At 64.7% G+C, this 17,274-nt stretch overlaps 1 protein-coding gene across 1 annotated transcript in view; it reads left to right on the forward strand.

Moving 5' to 3' along the window:
* RYR1 (ryanodine receptor 1) overlaps nt 1-16,356 on the forward strand; it is an 83,624-nt gene extending 67,268 nt beyond the window's left edge. The window contains 22 exon segments of the mRNA XM_036405464.2: nt 586-603; nt 2,087-2,167; nt 2,251-2,339; nt 2,947-3,075; nt 3,374-3,478; nt 3,599-3,680; nt 4,315-5,343; nt 5,412-5,541; nt 5,543-5,639; nt 6,382-6,452; nt 6,761-6,926; nt 7,272-7,358; nt 7,892-8,125; nt 9,507-9,637; nt 10,466-10,508; nt 10,603-10,733; nt 12,290-12,350; nt 12,434-12,580; nt 14,266-14,400; nt 15,329-15,485; nt 16,078-16,142; nt 16,252-16,356. Coding sequence (XP_036261357.1) covers nt 586-603; nt 2,087-2,167; nt 2,251-2,339; nt 2,947-3,075; nt 3,374-3,478; nt 3,599-3,680; nt 4,315-5,343; nt 5,412-5,541; nt 5,543-5,639; nt 6,382-6,452; nt 6,761-6,926; nt 7,272-7,358; nt 7,892-8,125; nt 9,507-9,637; nt 10,466-10,508; nt 10,603-10,733; nt 12,290-12,350; nt 12,434-12,580; nt 14,266-14,400; nt 15,329-15,485; nt 16,078-16,142; nt 16,252-16,356 — 3,293 coding nt within the window.
* Nucleotides 16,357-17,274: the final 918 nt, after the last annotated feature.

A 17,274-nucleotide genomic window follows, 5' to 3' on the forward strand; every position in this document is an offset into this window, starting at 1 on the left:
CAAAATCTAATGCCCCCCCACCCCGAATTCCCCCCCCCAATTTCACCCCAAATGCCCCCCAAAATCCTCCCCTAATTCCCCCAAACCCCAATGCCCCCCCACCCCCAATTCCCCCCAATTTCTCCCCTAAAACCCCCCAAAATCTAATGCCCCTCCCACCCTCAATTCCCCCCTTTGTCGTCTCCCCAAACCCTAAATTCCCCCTGGACCCCTAAATCCCCCAACCCCTAATTCCCCCCACCCCAATTCCCCCCCTTGGATCCCAAATTTCACCCCGGATCCCCTAAATCCCCTCTGGATCCCAAATTCCCATCCTGGATCCTCCAATTTCCCCCCTAGATCCCCTAAATCCCCTCTGGATCCCCTAAATCCCCCCTGGACCCCTAAATCCCCTCCTAATTCCCCCCACCCCAATTTCCCCCCATGGATCCCAAATTCCCCTCACTCTCCTAATTCCCCCCACCCCAAATCTTTTCCCGGACCCCCAATTTCCCCCCTGGACCCCCGAATTCCCCCCGGTGCCCCCCAAAACCCCAAATCCCCCCCCGCTCACTGTCTCTTCTCTCCCCCCGGCTCCGCTGGCAGTCATCAGCCGGGAGAACGGTAAATATGGGGTGGGACAGGGGGGCTATAGGGCCAGGGGGGGGCTATGGGGGGCTATGGGGTGGGTTATAGGGCCAGGGGGGCTATGGGGGGCTATGGGGTGGGTTATAGGCCCAGGGGGGCTATGGGGGGCTATGGGGTGGGTTATAGGGCCAGGGGGGCTATGGGGTCCATCAGCTTGGAGAACGGTAAATATGGGGTGGGACAGGGGGGCTATAGGGCCAGGGGGGCTATGGGGTGGGTTATAGGGCCACGGGGGCTATGGGGGGCTATGGGGTGGGTTATAGGGCCAGGGGGGCTATGGGGCCCATCAGCCGGGAGAACGGTAAATATGGGGTGGGAATAGGGGTCTATAGGGCCAGGGGGGCTATAGGGTCACGGGGGGCTGTGGCATGGGTTATAGGGCTGGGGGGGCTATTATGGGGTTTAGGGGGCTGTAAGGGCGCTGTAGGGGACTGTGGTGGATTTGGGGCTGGGGGCTATAGGGCATTATTGGGGGATTTGGGGCTGAGGGCTATAGGGGATTATTGGGGCCATAGGGGATTTGGGGCTGGGGTCTATAGAGGATTATTGGGGGATTTGGGGCTGGGGTCTGTAGGGGATTATTGGGGCCATAGGGGATTTGGGGCTGGGGTCTATAGAGGATTATTGGGGGATTTGGGGCTGGGGTCTCCAGGTGGTCTCAGGGCCATAGTGGGGACAGGGTTGGGGTCCCCCAGGGGTCCCTGAAGGCTCCATGGGGCTGGGGGGGGGCAGGAGGAGGGTGGCCCTGTCCCATGTCCCTGCTTGTCCCCTGCGTGTCCCCTCCCTGCTAACCCCCTGCCATCCCAATGTCCCCACTGTCACCCTGCCTGTCCCCGTGCCACCCCAGCATGTCCCCGTGCCACCCCGATGTCCCCTATGCTGTCCCTGTGCCACCCTGCTTGTCCCTGTGCCACCCCAGCATGTCCCTGTGCCACCCTGCTTGTCCCTGTGCCACCCCAGCATGTCCCCGTGCCACCCCGATGTCCCCTATGGTGTCCCTGTGCCACCCCAGCATGTCCCTGTGCCACTCTATGGTGTCCCCGTGCCACCTCGGGGTGTCCCTGTGCCACTCTCTGGTGTCCCCGTGCCACTCTATGGTGTCCCTGTGCCACCTCGGGGTGTCCCTGTGCCACTCTCTGGTGTCCCCGTGCCACTCTATGGTGTCCCCGTGCCACTTCAGATTGTCCCCGTGCCACTCTCTGGTGTCCCTGTGCCATCTTGGGGTGTCCCTGTGCCACCTCAGATTGTCCCCGTGCCACTCTATGGTGTCCCTGTGCCATCTTGGGGTGTCCCCGTGCCACCTCAGATTGTCCCCGTGCCACTCTCTGGTGTGTCCCTGTCACGCCAGAGTGTCCCCGTGCCACTCTCTGGTGTCCCCGTGCCACCGGGGTGTGTCCCCGTGCCGCCCGTGCCCCCAGGTGACCTCGCTGTCGCCGTGTCCCCCCTCGTGTCCCCCCAGGGGAGAAGGTGATGTCGGACGATGAATTCACCCAGGACCTGTTCCGGCTGCTGCAGCTGCTCTGCGAGGGCCACAACAACGGTGGGGACACCTGGGGACGTGAGGGGACCCGGGTGACGCTGAGGTGACACCGAGGTGACCCCAGCGTGTCCCTGTCCCCCCAGACTTCCAGAACTACCTGCGGACGCAGACGGGGAACACGACCACCATCAACATCATCATCTGCACCGTGGATTACCTGCTGCGCCTGCAGGTGACACACACACACACACACACACACACACACACACACCTGTCCCCGTGTCCCCAGTGTCCCCAGAGCCACCGGGGACTGCCCCCAGCCCCGTGTCCCCTCACTGTCCCCAGTGTCCCCTCACTGTCCCCAGTGTCCCCAGAGCCACCGGGGACTGCCCCCAGCCCCGTGTCCCCTCACTGTCCCCAGTGTCCCCAGGAGTCCATCAGTGACTGTCCCCAGCCCCGTGTCCCCTCACTGTCCCCAGTGTCCTCAGAGCCACCGGGGACTGTCCCCAGCCCAGTGTCCCCTCACTGTCCCCGTGTCCCCAGGAGTCCATCAGTGACTGTCCCCAGTGTCCCCTCACTGTCCCCGATGTCCCCAGGAGTCCATCAGTGACTGTCCCCAGCCCCGTGTCCCCTCACTGTCCCCAGTGTCCCCTCACTGTCCCCAGTGTCCCCAGAGCCACCGGGGACTGCCCCCAGCCCCGTGTCCCCTCACTGTCCCCTCACTGTCCCCGATGTCCCCAGGAGTCCATCAGTGACTGTCCCCAGCCCTGTGTCCCTTCACTATCCCCAGTGTCCCCTCACTGTCCCCAATGTCCCCTCACTGTCCCCGATGTCCCCAGGAGTCCATCAGTGATTTCTACTGGTACTACTCGGGCAAGGACGTCATTGACGAGCAGGGCAAGAGGAACTTCTCCAAGGCCATGGCCGTGGCCAAGCAGGTGTTCAACAGCCTCACCGAGTACATCCAGGTGAGTGCGGGCAGGTGAGACCCCCCTGGACACACCTGGGAACCCCCCCAAACGCACCTGGGACCCCCCAAACCCACCTGGAACCCCCCAAACACACCTGGAATCCTCCACACCCACCTGAGACACCCCCAAACCCACCTGAGACCCCTCAAAACCCACCTGGGTCCCCCAAATCCCCCATGGCTGTGGCCTGGGGGCTCTCAGGGGTCCCTCCCAGTGTCCCCCCAGTGTCCCCCTGTCCCCCCAGTGTCCCCCTGTCCCCCCAGGGGTCCCTCCCAGTGTCCCCCTGTCCCCCCAGGGCCCCTGTACTGGGAACCAGCAGAGCCTGGCCCACAGCCGCCTCTGGGACGCCGTCGTCGGCTTCCTGCACGTCTTCGCACACATGATGAAGAAGCTGGCCCAGGTGGGCACTGGGAGCACTGGGAGGGCACTGGGAGGGCACTGGGGTGTACTGGGAGTCACTGGGAGGTAACTGGGGTGTACTGGGAGTTACTGGGAGGTAACTGGGAGCTCTGGTGCGCAGGACTCGTCCCAGCTGGGGCTGCTGAAGGAGCTGCTGGACCTGCAGAAGGACATGGTGGTGATGCTGCTGTCCCTGCTCGAAGGTGCCTGGGGACGGTCACCTGGGGAGCCTCGTGCCACCCGGGCTGTCCCCAAGGTCCTCAGGGTGTCCCCTGACCGCCCAAGGTGTCCATTGACCATCCACAGTGTCCCCAAGTTCCCCAGGGTGTCCATTGACCACCCAAGGTGTCTCCTGACCACCTAAAGTGTCCCTTGACTGCCCAAGCTGTCCCTTGACCACCCAGGTGTCCATTGACCACCCAGGTGTCCATTGACCACCCAAAGGGTCCCTTGACCACCCAAGGTGTCCATTGACCACCCAAGCTGTCCCTTGACCACCCAAGGTGTCCCTTGACCACCCAGGTGTCCCTTGACCACCCAGGTGTCCCTTGACCACCCAAAGGGTCCATTGACCACCCAAGCTGTCCATTGACCACCCAAGGTGTCCATTGACCACCCAAAGGGTCCATTGACCACCCAGGTGTCCATTGACCACCCAAGCTGTCCCTTGACCACCCAAGGTGTCCATTGACCACCCAAGCTGTCCCTTGACCACCCAAGGTGTCCATTGACCACCCAAGCTGTCCCTTGACTGCCCAGGTGTCCCCACACCCTCCAGGGTGTCCCCACATCTCCGGGGGCCACCCCCAGAGCTGTGACAGCTCCGTGTCCCCCCAGGGAACGTGGTGAACGGCACCATCGCCCGTCAGATGGTGGACATGCTGGTGGAGTCCTCCAGCAACGTCACCATGATCCTCAAGTTCTTCGACATGTTCCTGAAGCTGCGCGACATCGTCTCGTCCGACGCCTTCCGCCACTTCGTCACCGACCCGCGCGGCCTCATCTCCAAGAAGGACTTCCAGAAGGCCATGGACAGCCAGAAGCAGTACGAGCCCGACGAGATCCAGTTCCTGCTCTCCTGCTCCGAGGCCGACGAGAACGAGATGATCGACGTCGAGAGCTTCGCCCAGCGCTTCCAGGAGCCGGCGCGCGACATCGGCTTCAACGTGGCCGTGCTGCTGACCAACCTGTCGGAGCACGTGCCCCACGACCAGCGCCTCAAGACCTTCCTGGAGCAGGCCGAGAGCATCCTGGACTACTTCCGCCCCTTCCTGGGGCGCATCGAGATCATGGGGGCGGCGCGGCGCATCGAGCGCATCTACTTCGAGATCAGCGGCGCCAACAAGGCGCAGTGGGAGATGCCGCAGGTCAAGGAGTCCAAGCGCCAGTTCATCTTCGACGTGGTCAACGAGGGCGGCGAGGCCGAGAAGATGGAGCTCTTCGTCAACTTCTGCGAGGACACCATCTTCGAGATGCAGATCGCCTCGCGCATCTCCGAGGAGGAGGCGCCGCGCGACGAGGAGGAGGAGGAGGACGAGGACAGGGAGGAAGAGGAGCCCGGCGAGGCTCCGGCGCCGGCGCTGCCGGGCCTGGGGGCGCTCCGGCGGCTCCTGGGGTCCCCCCAGACGTGGCGCCGCAGGATCAGGAGGCTGCGCAAGAAGTCGGGGCGGGAGCTGGCGTGGGAGGCGGGCGTGGGCGTGGGGCGCGCGGCCATGGGCGGCGTCCTGGGCGGCCTGGGGGTGCTGGGGGCCGTGGGGCGCCTGGCCTGGAGCTCCCTCTTTGGAGGGGGCCTGGTGGAGGGGGCGCAGCGCCTGGGGGTCATCGAGGTGCTGGGCTCCATGCCCGACCCCACCCAGGACGCCGTGGGCGGAGCCGAAGGGGGCGCGGGCGATGAGGGGGGACCCCCGGAGCCGCCCCCCGAGGCTCAGCTGGAGGCGGCACCGGCCCAGCAGGACCGGGAGGAGGAGGAGGACGAGGAGGAGGAGGAGCAGCGGCGGCGGCGGGAGATGAAGGCGGTGCCGGCGGGGCCGGGGGCGCGCAAGGACCCTCACTTCAGGCTGGCGGCTCCCGATGCCCCCGGGGGGCTCGGGGATATCGGGGAGCCCCCCGGGGCTGAGCCCCCCACGCCTGAGGGGACCCCGATCCTGCGCAGGAAGATTGGGGTAAAGGGGGGAGAGAGGGGATTTGGGGGGGTTCCTGTGGTGGTGGGAGGGGTTTTGGGGGTCCCTGGGAGGGATTTTGGGGGTCTCTGGGAGGGATTTTGGGGGCTCCTTTGGTGCTTCGGGGGTCTCTGAGGGGGATTTTGGGGGTCCCTGGGAGGGATTTTGGGGGCTCCTTTGGTGCTTCGGGGGTCCCTGGGGCACTTTGGGGATTCCTTTGGTGCTTCAGGGGTCTCTGAGGGGGATTTTGGGGGTTCCTCTGGCATTTTCGGGGTCCCTGGGAGGGATTTTGGGGGTTCCTGTAGGGATTTTGGGGGTTCCTGTGGTGCTTTGGGGGTCCCTGGGGGCGTTTTTGGGGCTCCTGTGGTGCTTTGGGGGTCCCTGGAGGGATTTTTGGGGTTCCTGTGGGGATTTTGGGAGTTCCTGTGGCTCTTTAGGGGTTCCTGGGGGGCATTTTGGGGGTTCCTGTGGTGCTCTGGAGGTCCCTGGGTGGGGATTTGGGGGTTTTTAGTGGGGGATTTTGGGGGTCTCTATGGCGGTTCCTGCTGGGGGGGTTTTGGGGGTGCCTGGGGGGCATTTTGGGGGTCCCTATGGCAATTCCAGCTTGGGGGGGGTGTTGGGGGACCTGGTGGGGGGGAAATTCCAGGGGTCCCCGACCTCAGGGGGACTTTGGGGGGTCCCGGGGGGGGGGGGGGGATGCTCCCCCCACCCCACCCCCCCCTCCGACCCCCCCTGTCCCCCCCAGGAGATGGCGGAGCAGGTGGGGGAGGGGCAGAAGGAGGAGGAGCCCCCCCCGGCCGAGACCGAGAAAGCCGAGTAAGAATGGGGGGGGGGGGGGATTTGGGGAGGGGTCCCTGAGCCCCCACAGCCACAGCCAGGGGGGAATTTGGGGAGGGGTCCCTGATCCCCCACCCACAGCCAGGGGGGAATTTGGGGAATTTGGGGAGGGGTCCCTGAGCCCCCCACCCACAGCCGGGGGGAATTTGGGGAGGGGTCCCTGATCCCTCCCACCCACAGCCAGGGGGGGAATTTGGGGAATTTGGGGAGGGGTCCCCGATCCCCCACAGCCACAACTGGGGGGGAATTTGGGGAGGGGTCCCTGATCCCCCACCCTTCTCCCGCAGCACAGAGAACGGCGAGAAGGGCGGGGAGGGGCCCGAGGAGGGGCCGGAGCCCCGAGCCCCCCCCCCAAAAAGGCGCAAATCGGTGCCCGGGGGGCGGCGGGAGCCCCCGAGCGAGGGCGGCTTCGACTTCTGGGGGGAGCTGGAGGTGCAGAGGGTGAAATTCCTGGTAAGGGGCGCCGGGGGGGCTCTGGGGGGAGTTTGGGGCTCTCTGGGTGAGGTTTGGGGGGATCGGGGCTGTCTGGGGGTCTCTGGGTGGGGGTTTGGGAGGTCGGGGGTCTCTGGGGGGTTTGGGGGTCTCTGGGTGGGGTTTGGGGGTTTGGGGGTCTCTGGGTGGGGGTTTGGGAGGTCGGGGGTCTCTGGGGGGTTTGGGGGTCTCTGGGTGGGGTTTGGGGGTTTGGGGGTCTCTGGGTGGGGGTTTGGGGGTTCAGGGGTCTCTGGATGGGGTCGGGGGTCTCTGGGGGGGTACCTGGAGGGGGTTTGGGGGGGACACTGATCATTGCCCCTCCCCCAGAATTACCTGTCGAGGAATTTCTACAACCTGCGGTTCCTGGCGCTGTTCCTGGCCTTCGCCATCAACTTCATCCTCCTCTTCTACAAGGTGGGGGGGATTTGGGGGGGGTCCTGGGGATTTGGGGGGGGGGGTTTGGTGTCCCTGAGTGTCCCTCACCTGTCCCTGTCCCCCCAGGTGTCCCTCACCTGTCCCTGTCCCCATTGGGGTGTCCCTCACCTGTCCCTGTCCCCATCCCTGTGCCTGTCCCTGTCCCTCACCTGTCCCTGTCCCTGTCCCCATCCCTGTCCCTCACCTGTCCCTGTCCCTCACCTGTCCCTGTCCCCCCAGGTGTCCCTCACCTGTCCCTGTCCCTCACCTGTCCCTGTCCCCATCCCTGTCCCTGTCCCTGTCCCTCACCTGTCCCTGTCCCCATCCCTGTCCCTGTCCCTGTCCCTCACCTGTCCCTCACCTGTCCCTGTCCCCATCCCTGTCCCTCACCTGTCCCTCACCTGTCCCTCACCTGTCCCTGTCCCTGACCTGTCCCTGTCCCCATCCCTGTCCCTGTCCCTGTCCCTCACCTGTCCCTGTCCCTCACCTGTCCCTGTCCCTCACCTGTCCCTCACCTGTCCCTGTCCCCGCAGGTGTCCGAGCACCCCCCTGGCGCCCCGGAGGAGCCCGAGGGTTCGGGGGTGGCCCCCGAGGAGGACGGGGGTGTCCCGGGGGGTGCGGAGCCGCCCGGGGGTGTCCCCGAGGAGCCCGAGGTTTATTATTTCCTGGAGGAGAGCACGGGGTACATGGGCCCGGCGCTGCGGGGGCTGGCGCTGGCGCACACCCTGGTGGCCTTCCTGTGCATCATCGGCTACAACTGCCTCAAGGTGAGCCCCTGGGGGTGTCCCCAAACCCCTTGGTGTCCCCAAACCCCTTGGTGTCCCCAAACCCCCCTGTGTGTGTGTCCCCAAACCCCTGTGTGTGTGTGTCCCCAAATCCCCCTGTGTGTGTGTCCCCAAATCCCTTTGTGTGTGTGTCCCCAAATCCCTTTGTGTGTGTCCCCAAACCCCTGTGTGTGTGTGTCCCCAAATCCCTTTGTGTCCCCAAACCCCTGTGTGTGTCCCCAAACCCCTGTGTGTGTCCCCAAACCCCTTTGTGTCCCCAAACCCCTGTGTGTGTGTCCCCAAATCCCTTTATGTCCCCAAACCCCTGTGTGTGTCCCCAAATCCCTGTGTGTGTGTCCCCAAACCCCTGTGTGTGTGTCCCCAAACCCCTGTGTGTCCCCAAACCCCTGTGTGTGTGTCCCCAAACCCCCGGGTGTGTCCCCAAACCCCTTTGTGTGTGTCCCCAAACCCCTGTGTGTGTGTGTCCCCAAATCCCTGTGTGTGTCCCCAAACCCCTGTGTGTGTGTCCCCAAATCCCTGTGTGTGTGTGTCCCCAAATCCCTGTGTGTGTGTCCCCAAACCCCTGTGTGTGTGTCCCCAAATCCCTGTGTGTGTCCCCAAACCCCTGTGTGTGTGTCCCCAAATCCCTTTGTGTCCCCAAACCCCTGTGTGTGTGTGTCCCCAAATCCCCCTGTGTGTGTGTCCCCAAATCCCTGTGTGTGTGTCCCCAAATCCCTACGTCCAAAATCTCTGTGTGTGTCCCCAAATCCCTGTGTGTCCCCAAATTCTTGTGTCCAAAATCCCTGGGTGTTTGTCGCCAAACCCTGTGTGTGTGTATCCCCAAATCTGTGTCCCCAAACCCCTGGCTGTGTCCCTGATCTGTGTCCCCACATGACCCCATTGTCCCACAATGTCCCCTGTGACCGCTCTGGTGTCCCCTGGTGTCACCAATGTCCCCAATGTCCCCTGTGACCCCCCCGGTGTCCCCAATGTCCCCTGTGACCTCTCTGGTGTCACCAATGTCCCCACTGTCCCCTGTGACCTCTCTGGTGTCCCTGGTGTCCCCAATGTCTCCTGTGACCCTCATGGTGTCCCCAATGTCCCCTGTGACCGCTCTGGTGTCCCCTGGTGTCACCAATGTCCCCAGTGTCCCCTGTGACCCCCGTGGTGTCCCCACTGTCCCCTGTGACCGCTCTGGTGTCACCAATGTCCCCAGTGTCCCCTGTGACCTCTCTGGTGTCCCCACTGTCCCCTGTGACCGCTCTGGTGTCCCCTGGTGTCCCCAGTGTCCCCTGTGACCTCTCTGGTGTCACCAGTGTCCCCTGTGACCCCCCTGGTGTCCCCAATGTCCCCAATGTCCCCCCGGTGTCCCCACTGTCCCCAGATCCCCCTGGTGATCTTCAAGAGGGAGAAGGAGGTGGCGCGGCGCCTCGAGTTCTCGGGGCTCTACATCACCGAGCAGCCCGACGACGACGACGTCAAGGGACAGTGGGACCGCCTGGTGCTCAACGCCCAGTACGGCACTGGGGGGACTGGGAGCACTGGGAGCACTGGGAGGGACTGGGAGGGACTGGGAGGGCACTGGAGGGGACTGGGAGGGACTGGGAGCACTGGGAGGGCACTGGGAGGGCACTGGGAGCACTGGGAGGGCACTGGGAGGGTACTGGGAGCACTGGGAGGGACTGGGAGCACTGGGAGGGCACTGGGAGCACTGGGAGGGCACTGGGAGGGAGTGGGAGGGCACTGGGAGGGTACTGGGAGCACTGGGAGGGACTGGGAGCACTGGGAGGGACTGGGAGCACTGGGAGGGCACTGGGAGGGAGTGGGAGGGCACTGGGGGGCTCTGAAGGGCACTATGGGGTATTCGGAGGCACTGGGGGGGACTGGGAACCACTGGGAGGCACTGGGGGGGACTGGGAGAGCAGTGGGAGCCACTGGGGGGCACTGGGAAGGCAATGAGAGAGCATTGGGATGGCGCTGGGGAGCACTGGGAGGGACTGGGGGGGACTGGGAGGGACTGGGAGGGCATTAGGGGGCACTGGGAGGGCACTGGAGGGCACTGGGAGGGACTGGGAGGGCATTAGGGGGCACTGGGAGGGCACTGGGAGGGACTGGGAGGGCATTAGGGGGCACTGAGGGACAGTGGGGGGCATTGGGAGGTACTGGGAGGACACTGGGAGCCACTGGGGGGTCACTGGGGGGGTCGGTTCCAGTGGGTCTGGAGGGGCTGGAGGGGAGGTTTGGGGGTTTTGGGGTCCCCCCACCCCAGCTGGGGCTGTGGGCAGGGGGTGCCATCCCCACTGACCCCCCCCCTCTCCCCTTTTCTCCCCTGGACCCCCCCAGATCCTTCCCCAGCAATTACTGGGACAAGTTCATCAAGAGGAAGGTGAGGAGGGGTCCTGGGCAGCCCCTGCCCACATTCCAGAGGTGCCCCCCAACATCTGGAGGGTTTTTAACTCCATGTTTGGGGTCCCCCCCAGGTGATGGAGAAGTACGGGGACATCTACGGGCGCGAGAGAATCGCGGAGCTGCTGGGGCTGGACCTGGCCAGCCTGGAAATGGGGGCGCAGGGCGAGCGCAGGGCGCCCCCCGACAGCTCCCTGCTCACCTGGTGCGCCCGGGGGTCCCGGGGGGGATTGGGGGGGCCTGGGTGTGTCCTAGGGGGGATTGGGGGAGTTTGGGGGTCCTGGGGGGGATTTGGGGGGCTTGGGTGTGTCCTATGGGGGGATTTGGGGGAGTTTGGGGGTCCTAGGGGGGGGATTTGGGGGGCCTGGGTGTGTCCTATGGGGGGATTTGGGGGAGTTTGGGGGTCCTAGGGGGGATTTGGGGTCCCACAGGGGGGAATTGGGGGGCCTGGGTGTGTCCTATGGGGGGATTTGGGGGAGTTTGGGGGTCCTGGGGGGGGATTTGGGGTCCTAGGGGGGGAATTGGGGGGCTTGGGTGTGTCCTATGGGGGGATTTGGGGGAGTTTGGGGGTCCCACGGGGGGATTGGGGGGCCTGGGTGTGTCCTATGGGGGGATTTGGGGGAGTTTGGGGGTCCTAGGGGGGATTTGGGGGGCTTGGGTGTGTCCTATGGGGGGATTTGGGGGAGTTTGGGGGTCCTAGGGGGGGGATTGGGGGGCTTGGGTGTGTCCTATGGGGGGATTTGGGGGAGTTTGGGGGTCCTAGGGGGGATTTGGGGCTCTTTGAGGGTCCCACGGGGGGGATTTGGGGGGCCTGGGTGTGTCCTATGGGGGGATTTGGGGGAGTTTGGGGGTCCTAGGGGGGGATTTGGGGTCCCACAGGGGGGAACTGGGGGCCTGGGTGTGTCCTATGGGGGGATTTGGGGGAGTTTTGGGGTCCTGTGGGGGGATTTGGGGCTCTTTGGGGGTCCCACGGGGGGATTTGGGGGGCCTGGGTGTGTCCTATGGGGGGATTTGGGGGAGTTTTGGGGTCCTGTGGGGGGATTTGGGGCTCTTTGGGGGTCCCACGGGGGGGATTTGGGGGGCCTGGGTGTGTCCTATGGGGGGATTTGGGGGAGTTTTGGGGTCCTATGGGGGGATTAGGGGGCCTGGGTGGTCCTGGGGGAGTTTTGGGGTCCTAGGGGGGGTCCTAGGGGTACTTCGGGGGTCCCACAGGGGGGAACTGGGGGGCCTGGGTGTGTCCTATGGGGGGATTTGGGGGAGTTTGGGGGTCCTGTAGGGGTCGAAGGGTGAAGGTTTGGGGTCCTGTGGGGGGGATTTGGGGCAGTTTTGGGGTCCATACACTGGTCTCAGGGGCAGGTTAGGGGTCCTGGGTGTTCCTAAGGGGGTTTAGGGGTCCTGGGTGGTCCTAGGGGGGATTTGGGGTACTGTGGGGGTCTAAGGGGGAGTTTAGGGGTCCTGGGTGGTCCTAGGGGGGATTTGGGGTACTGTGGGGGTCTAAGGGGGGGATTTGGGGTCCTGTGGGGGTCTAAGGGGGGGTTTTAGGGGTCCTGGGTGGTCCTGGGGGTGATTTGGGGTCCTATAGGGGTCTAGGGGGGGGTTTAGGGGTCCTGGGCCATCCTAGGGATGGGTCTGGTACCTCGTGGGTCTGGGGTCTCCCCTGGGGGGATCCTAGGGTGGTCCTGGGGGGTATTCGGACCCCTCATGGGTCTGGGGTCTCCCCTGGGGGCGTCCCCACTTTCTGACCCCCCCATGTCCCCCCAGGATCACCTCCATCGACATCCGCTACCAGATCTGGAAATTCGGGGTGATCTTCACCGACAACGTGAGCGCTGCCAGGAGGGGAATGGGTCTGGGGTCTCACCGGGGCCTTTGGGGTGACCCCAGCCGCGTCCCCCTCGTTTCCAGTCCTTCCTGTACCTCACCTGGTACATGGCCATGTCCCTGCTGGGCCACTACAACAATTTCTTCTTCGCCTCGCACCTGCTGGACATCGCCATGGGCGTGAAGACGCTGCGCACCATCCTGTCCTCGGTCACGCACAACGGCAAGCAGGTGGGGCTGGGGCGGGCCCTGCCCTGCGAGCGACGATGGGAGCCCTCGCCATGCCCGCGGGACCCCAAAACTCCCTGCGGGACCCCAAAACTCCCTGTGGGACCCCAAAACTCCCTGCGGGACCCCAAAACTCCCCCAGACCCCAAAACTCCCTGCGGGACCCCAGAACTCCCTGCGGGACCCCAGAACACCCTGCGGGACCCCAGAACACCCCCAGACCCCAAAACTCCCTGCGGGACCCCAGAACACCCTGCGGGACCCCAAAACTCCCTGCGGGACCCCAGAACACCCTGCGGGACCCCAGAACACCCTGCGGGACCCCAGAACACCCCCAGACCCCAAAACTCCCTGCGGGACCCCAGAACACCCTGCGGGACCCCAAAACTCCCTGCGGGACCCCAGAACACCCTGCGGGACCCCAGAACACCCCCAGACCCCAAAACTCCCTGCAGGACCCCAAAACACCCCCAGACCCCAAAACTCCCTGCAGGACCCCAAAACACCCCCAGACCCCAAAACTCCCTGCAGGACCCCAAAACTCCCTGCTGAGGAAGGCAGGGCCTGCCCTGAAAGGGAGGGGGTGAGCCCTCAGGACCCTGCAGGACCCCAAAACTGCCCCAGACCCCAAAATTCCCTGCAGGACCCCAAAATTCCCTGCAGGACCCCAAAACACCCCCAGACCCCAAAATTCCCCGCTGAGGAAGGCAGGGGCCTGCCCTGAAATGGAAAATGTGAATCCTCAGGACCCCAAAATTCCCTCCAGGACCCCAAAACTGCCCCAGACCCCAAAACTCCCTGCTGAGGCAGGCAGGGCCTGCCCTGACATGCAGAATGTAAAACCCTCCCCACCCCTACACCTGCTATGAATTTGAAATTAAGGGGCTCTCAGGCAAAATAAAATAAAATATGGGGATCCCCAAAACCCTCTGGGGACCCCTAAAACCAACTGGGGATCCCCAAAACCCTCTGGGGACCCCTAAAACCAACTGGGGATCCCCAAAACCCTCTGGGAATCCCCAAGACCCTCTGGAGACCCCCAAAACCTTCTGGGGACACCCAAAACCAACTGGGGACCCCCAAATCCCTCTGGAGACCCCCAAAACCAACTGGGGACCCCCGTTCTGTGCCCAGCTGGTGATGACTGTGGGGCTCCTGGTCATGGTTGTCCCTGTGCCCATTCTGTGCCCACCCTGTGCCCACCCTGTGCCCAGCTGGTGATGACGGTGGGGCTCCTGGCCGTGGTGGTCCCTGTGCCCATTCTGTGCCCACCCTGTGCCCATTCTGTGCCCATTTTGTGCCCATTCTGTGCCCACCCTGTGCCCGTTCTGTGCCCAGCTGGTGATGACGGTGGGGCTCCTGGCCGTGGTGGTCCCTGTGCCCATTCTGTGCCCACCCTGTGCCCATTCTGTGCCCATTTTGTGCCCATTCTGTGCCCACCCTGTGCCCGTTCTGTGCCCAGCTGGTGATGACGGTGGGGCTCCTGGCCGTGGTGGTCCCTGTGCCCATTCTGTGCCCATTTTGTGCCCATTCTGTGCCCATTTTGTGCCCATTCTGTGCCCACCCTGTGCCCGTTCTGTGCCCGTTCTGTGCCCAGCTGGTGATGATGGTGGGGCTCCTGGCCGTGGTTGTCCCTGTGCCCATTCTGTGCCCACCCTGTGCCCACCCTGTGCCCGTTCTGTGCCCAGCTGGTGATGACGGTGGGGCTCCTGGCCGTGGTTGTTTACCTGTACACCGTGGTCGCCTTCAACTTCTTCCGCAAGTTCTACAACAAGAGCGAGGATGAGGATGAGCCCGACATGAAGTGCGACGACATGATGACGGTGAGGAAGGCTCCTGGGGGATCTGGGGGGGATCTGGGGGGTCCCCAGGTGATTTTTGGGGGTCCCCAGGTGGATTTTGGGGGTCCCTGACCCCCCCTGTGCCCCCTCCCCAGTGTTACCTGTTCCACATGTACGTGGGGGGTCTGGGCTGGGGAGATCTGGGGGTCCTGGAAGGGCCTTGGGGGGGATCTGGGGGTCCTAGAAGGATCTGGGGGTCCCCAGGTGGATTTTGGGGGTCCCCAGGTGGATTTTGGGGGTCCCTGACCCCCCCTGTGCCCCCTCCCCAGTGTTACCTGTTCCACATGTACGTGGGGGTCCGGGTTGGGGGGATCTGAGGGTCCCCACTTGGATTTTGAGGGTCCCCAGGTGGATTTTGGGGGTCCCTGACCCCCCTGTGTCCCCTCCCCAGTGTTACCTGTTCCACATGTACATGGGGGTCCTGGGGGGTATCTGGGGGGTCCCCAGGTGGATTTTGGGGGTCCCCAGGTGGATTTTGGGGGTCCCTGACCCCCCTGTGCCCCCTCCCCAGTGTTACCTGTTCCACATGTACGTGGGGGTCCGGGCTGGGAGGATCTGGGGGTCCCCAGGTGGATTTTTGGGGGTCCCCAGGTGGATTTTGGGGGTCCCTGACCCCCCTGTGCCCCCTCCCCAGTGTTACCTGTTCCACATGTACGTGGGGGTCCGGGCTGGGAGGATCTGGGGGTCCCCAGGTGGATTTTTGGGGGTCCCCAGGTGGATTTTGGGGGTCCCTGACCCCCCTGTGCCCCCTCCCCAGTGTTACCTGTTCCACATGTACGTGGGGGTCCGGGCTGGGGGGATCTGGGGGTCCTGGAAGGGCCTTGGGGGGGATCTGGGGGTCCTAGAAGGATCTGGGGGTCCCCAGGTGGATTTTGGGGGTCCCTGACCCCCCCTTTGTCCCCCTCCCCAGTGTTACCTGTTCCACATGTACGTGGGGGTCCGGGCTGGGGGCGGCATCGGGGACGAGATCGAGGACCCCGCGGGCGATGACTACGAGCTCTACCGGGTGGTGTTCGACATCACCTTCTTCTTCTTCGTCATCGTCATCCTCCTGGCCATCATCCAGGGTGGGCACCTCGTGGGGAGGGGGCTCTGGGGGGGTCTGGGGCCTTCATCCAGGGTGGGCACCCCTGGCAGGGGGTGGGGAGGGGGCTGGGGGTCCTGGAAGGATCTGGAGGTCCTGGAAGGGCCCTGGGGGTGGATCTGGGGGTGGATCTGGGGGTCCTGGGGGGGGTCCTGGGGGGGATCTGGGGTCCTGGAAGGATCTGGGGGGGGGATCTGGGGGGGGATCTGGGGGGGGATCTGGGGGCATCTGGGGGTCCTGGAAAAGCCTTGGGGGTGGATCTGGGGATCCTGGGAGGGTCTGGGGGGGATCTGGGGGTCCTTGGGGAGATTTGGGGGTCCTGGAAGGTCCTGGGGATCCTGGAAAGGTCTGGGGAGGGTCTGGGAGTCCTGGGGGGGATCTGGGGGTCCTGGAAAGGCCTGGAGGGGTCCGTTGGGGGGATCTGTGGGTCCTGGAAGGGTTTGGGGGGGATCTGGGGGTCCTGGAAAGGCCTGGGGGGGTCCTGGGGTGTATCTGGGGGTGGATCTGGGGGTCCTGGGGGTGCATCTGGGTGGTCCCACCCCCCTGACCCCCCCCCATTTTGTGCCCCCGCCCAGGTCTGATCATCGATGCCTTCGGGGAGCTGCGGGACCAGCAGGAGCAGGTGAAGGAGGACATGGAGGTGAGTCCGGAGGGACGGGGGGGGCACAGGAGGGTGAGGACCCCCCCCCCACCCCCCAGGTGTGATGATGGAGGGGTACAGAGACCCCTCTGTGACCCCCCCTCCCCAGACAAAGTGTTTCATTTGTGGCATCGGGAGCGATTACTTCGACACGACCCCGCACGGCTTCGAGACGCACACGCTGGAGGAGCACAACCTGGCCAACTACATGTGAGAGCCGGGATTTGGGGGGTCTGGGGGTCCTGCATGGGGGGTCTGGGGGGTCCCAGGGGAGGTAGGACCACAACCTGGCCAACTACATGTGAGACCCGGGATTTGGGGGGTCTGGGGGGTCCTGCATGGGGTGGGAGCACAACCTGGCCAACTACATGTGAGATCTGCAATTTGGGGGGGTCTGGGGGTCCCAGGGGGGTCTGGGGGGTCCCAGGGGAGGTAGGAGCACAACCTGGCCAACTACATGTGAGAGCCGGGATTTGGGGGGTCTGGGGGGTCCCAGGGGGGTCTGGGGGGTCCTGCAGGGGGTGGGAGCACAACCTGGCCAACTACATGTGAGAGCCGGGATTTTGGGGGGTCTGGGGGTCCCAGGGGGGTCTGGGGTCCCAGGGGGGGTGGGAGCACAACCTGGCCAACTACATGTGAGACCTGCAATTTGGGGGGGTCTGGGGGTCCCAGGGGGGTCTGGGGGTCCTGCAGGGGGTGGGAGCACAACCTGGCCAACTACATGTGAGACCCGGGATTTGGGGGGTCTGGGGGTCCTGCATGGGGGGTCTGGGGTCCCAGGGGAGGTGGGAGCACAACCTGGCCAACTACATGTGAGACCCGGGATTTGGGGGGTCTGGGGGTCCCAGGGGAGGTGGGAGCACAACCTGGCCAACTGCATGTGAGACCCGGGATTTGGGGGGTCTGGGGGTCCCAGGGGGGTCTGGGGTCCCAGGGGAGGTGGGAGCACAACCTGGCCAACTACATGTGAGACCCGGGATTTGGGGGGTCTGGGGGTCCCAGGGGGGGTCTGGGGGTCCTGCAGGGGGTAGGAGCACAACCTGGCCAACTGCATGTGAGACCCGGGATTTTGGGGAGGGGGTCCGGGGGGGGTTTTGGGGGGTCCCTGCTGAGCTCTGACACCCCCGGATCC

The sequence above is a fragment of the Molothrus ater genome, chromosome 39 (assembly GCF_012460135.2).
Source record: "Molothrus ater isolate BHLD 08-10-18 breed brown headed cowbird chromosome 39, BPBGC_Mater_1.1, whole genome shotgun sequence".
Lineage (NCBI taxonomy): Eukaryota > Metazoa > Chordata > Aves > Passeriformes > Icteridae > Molothrus > Molothrus ater.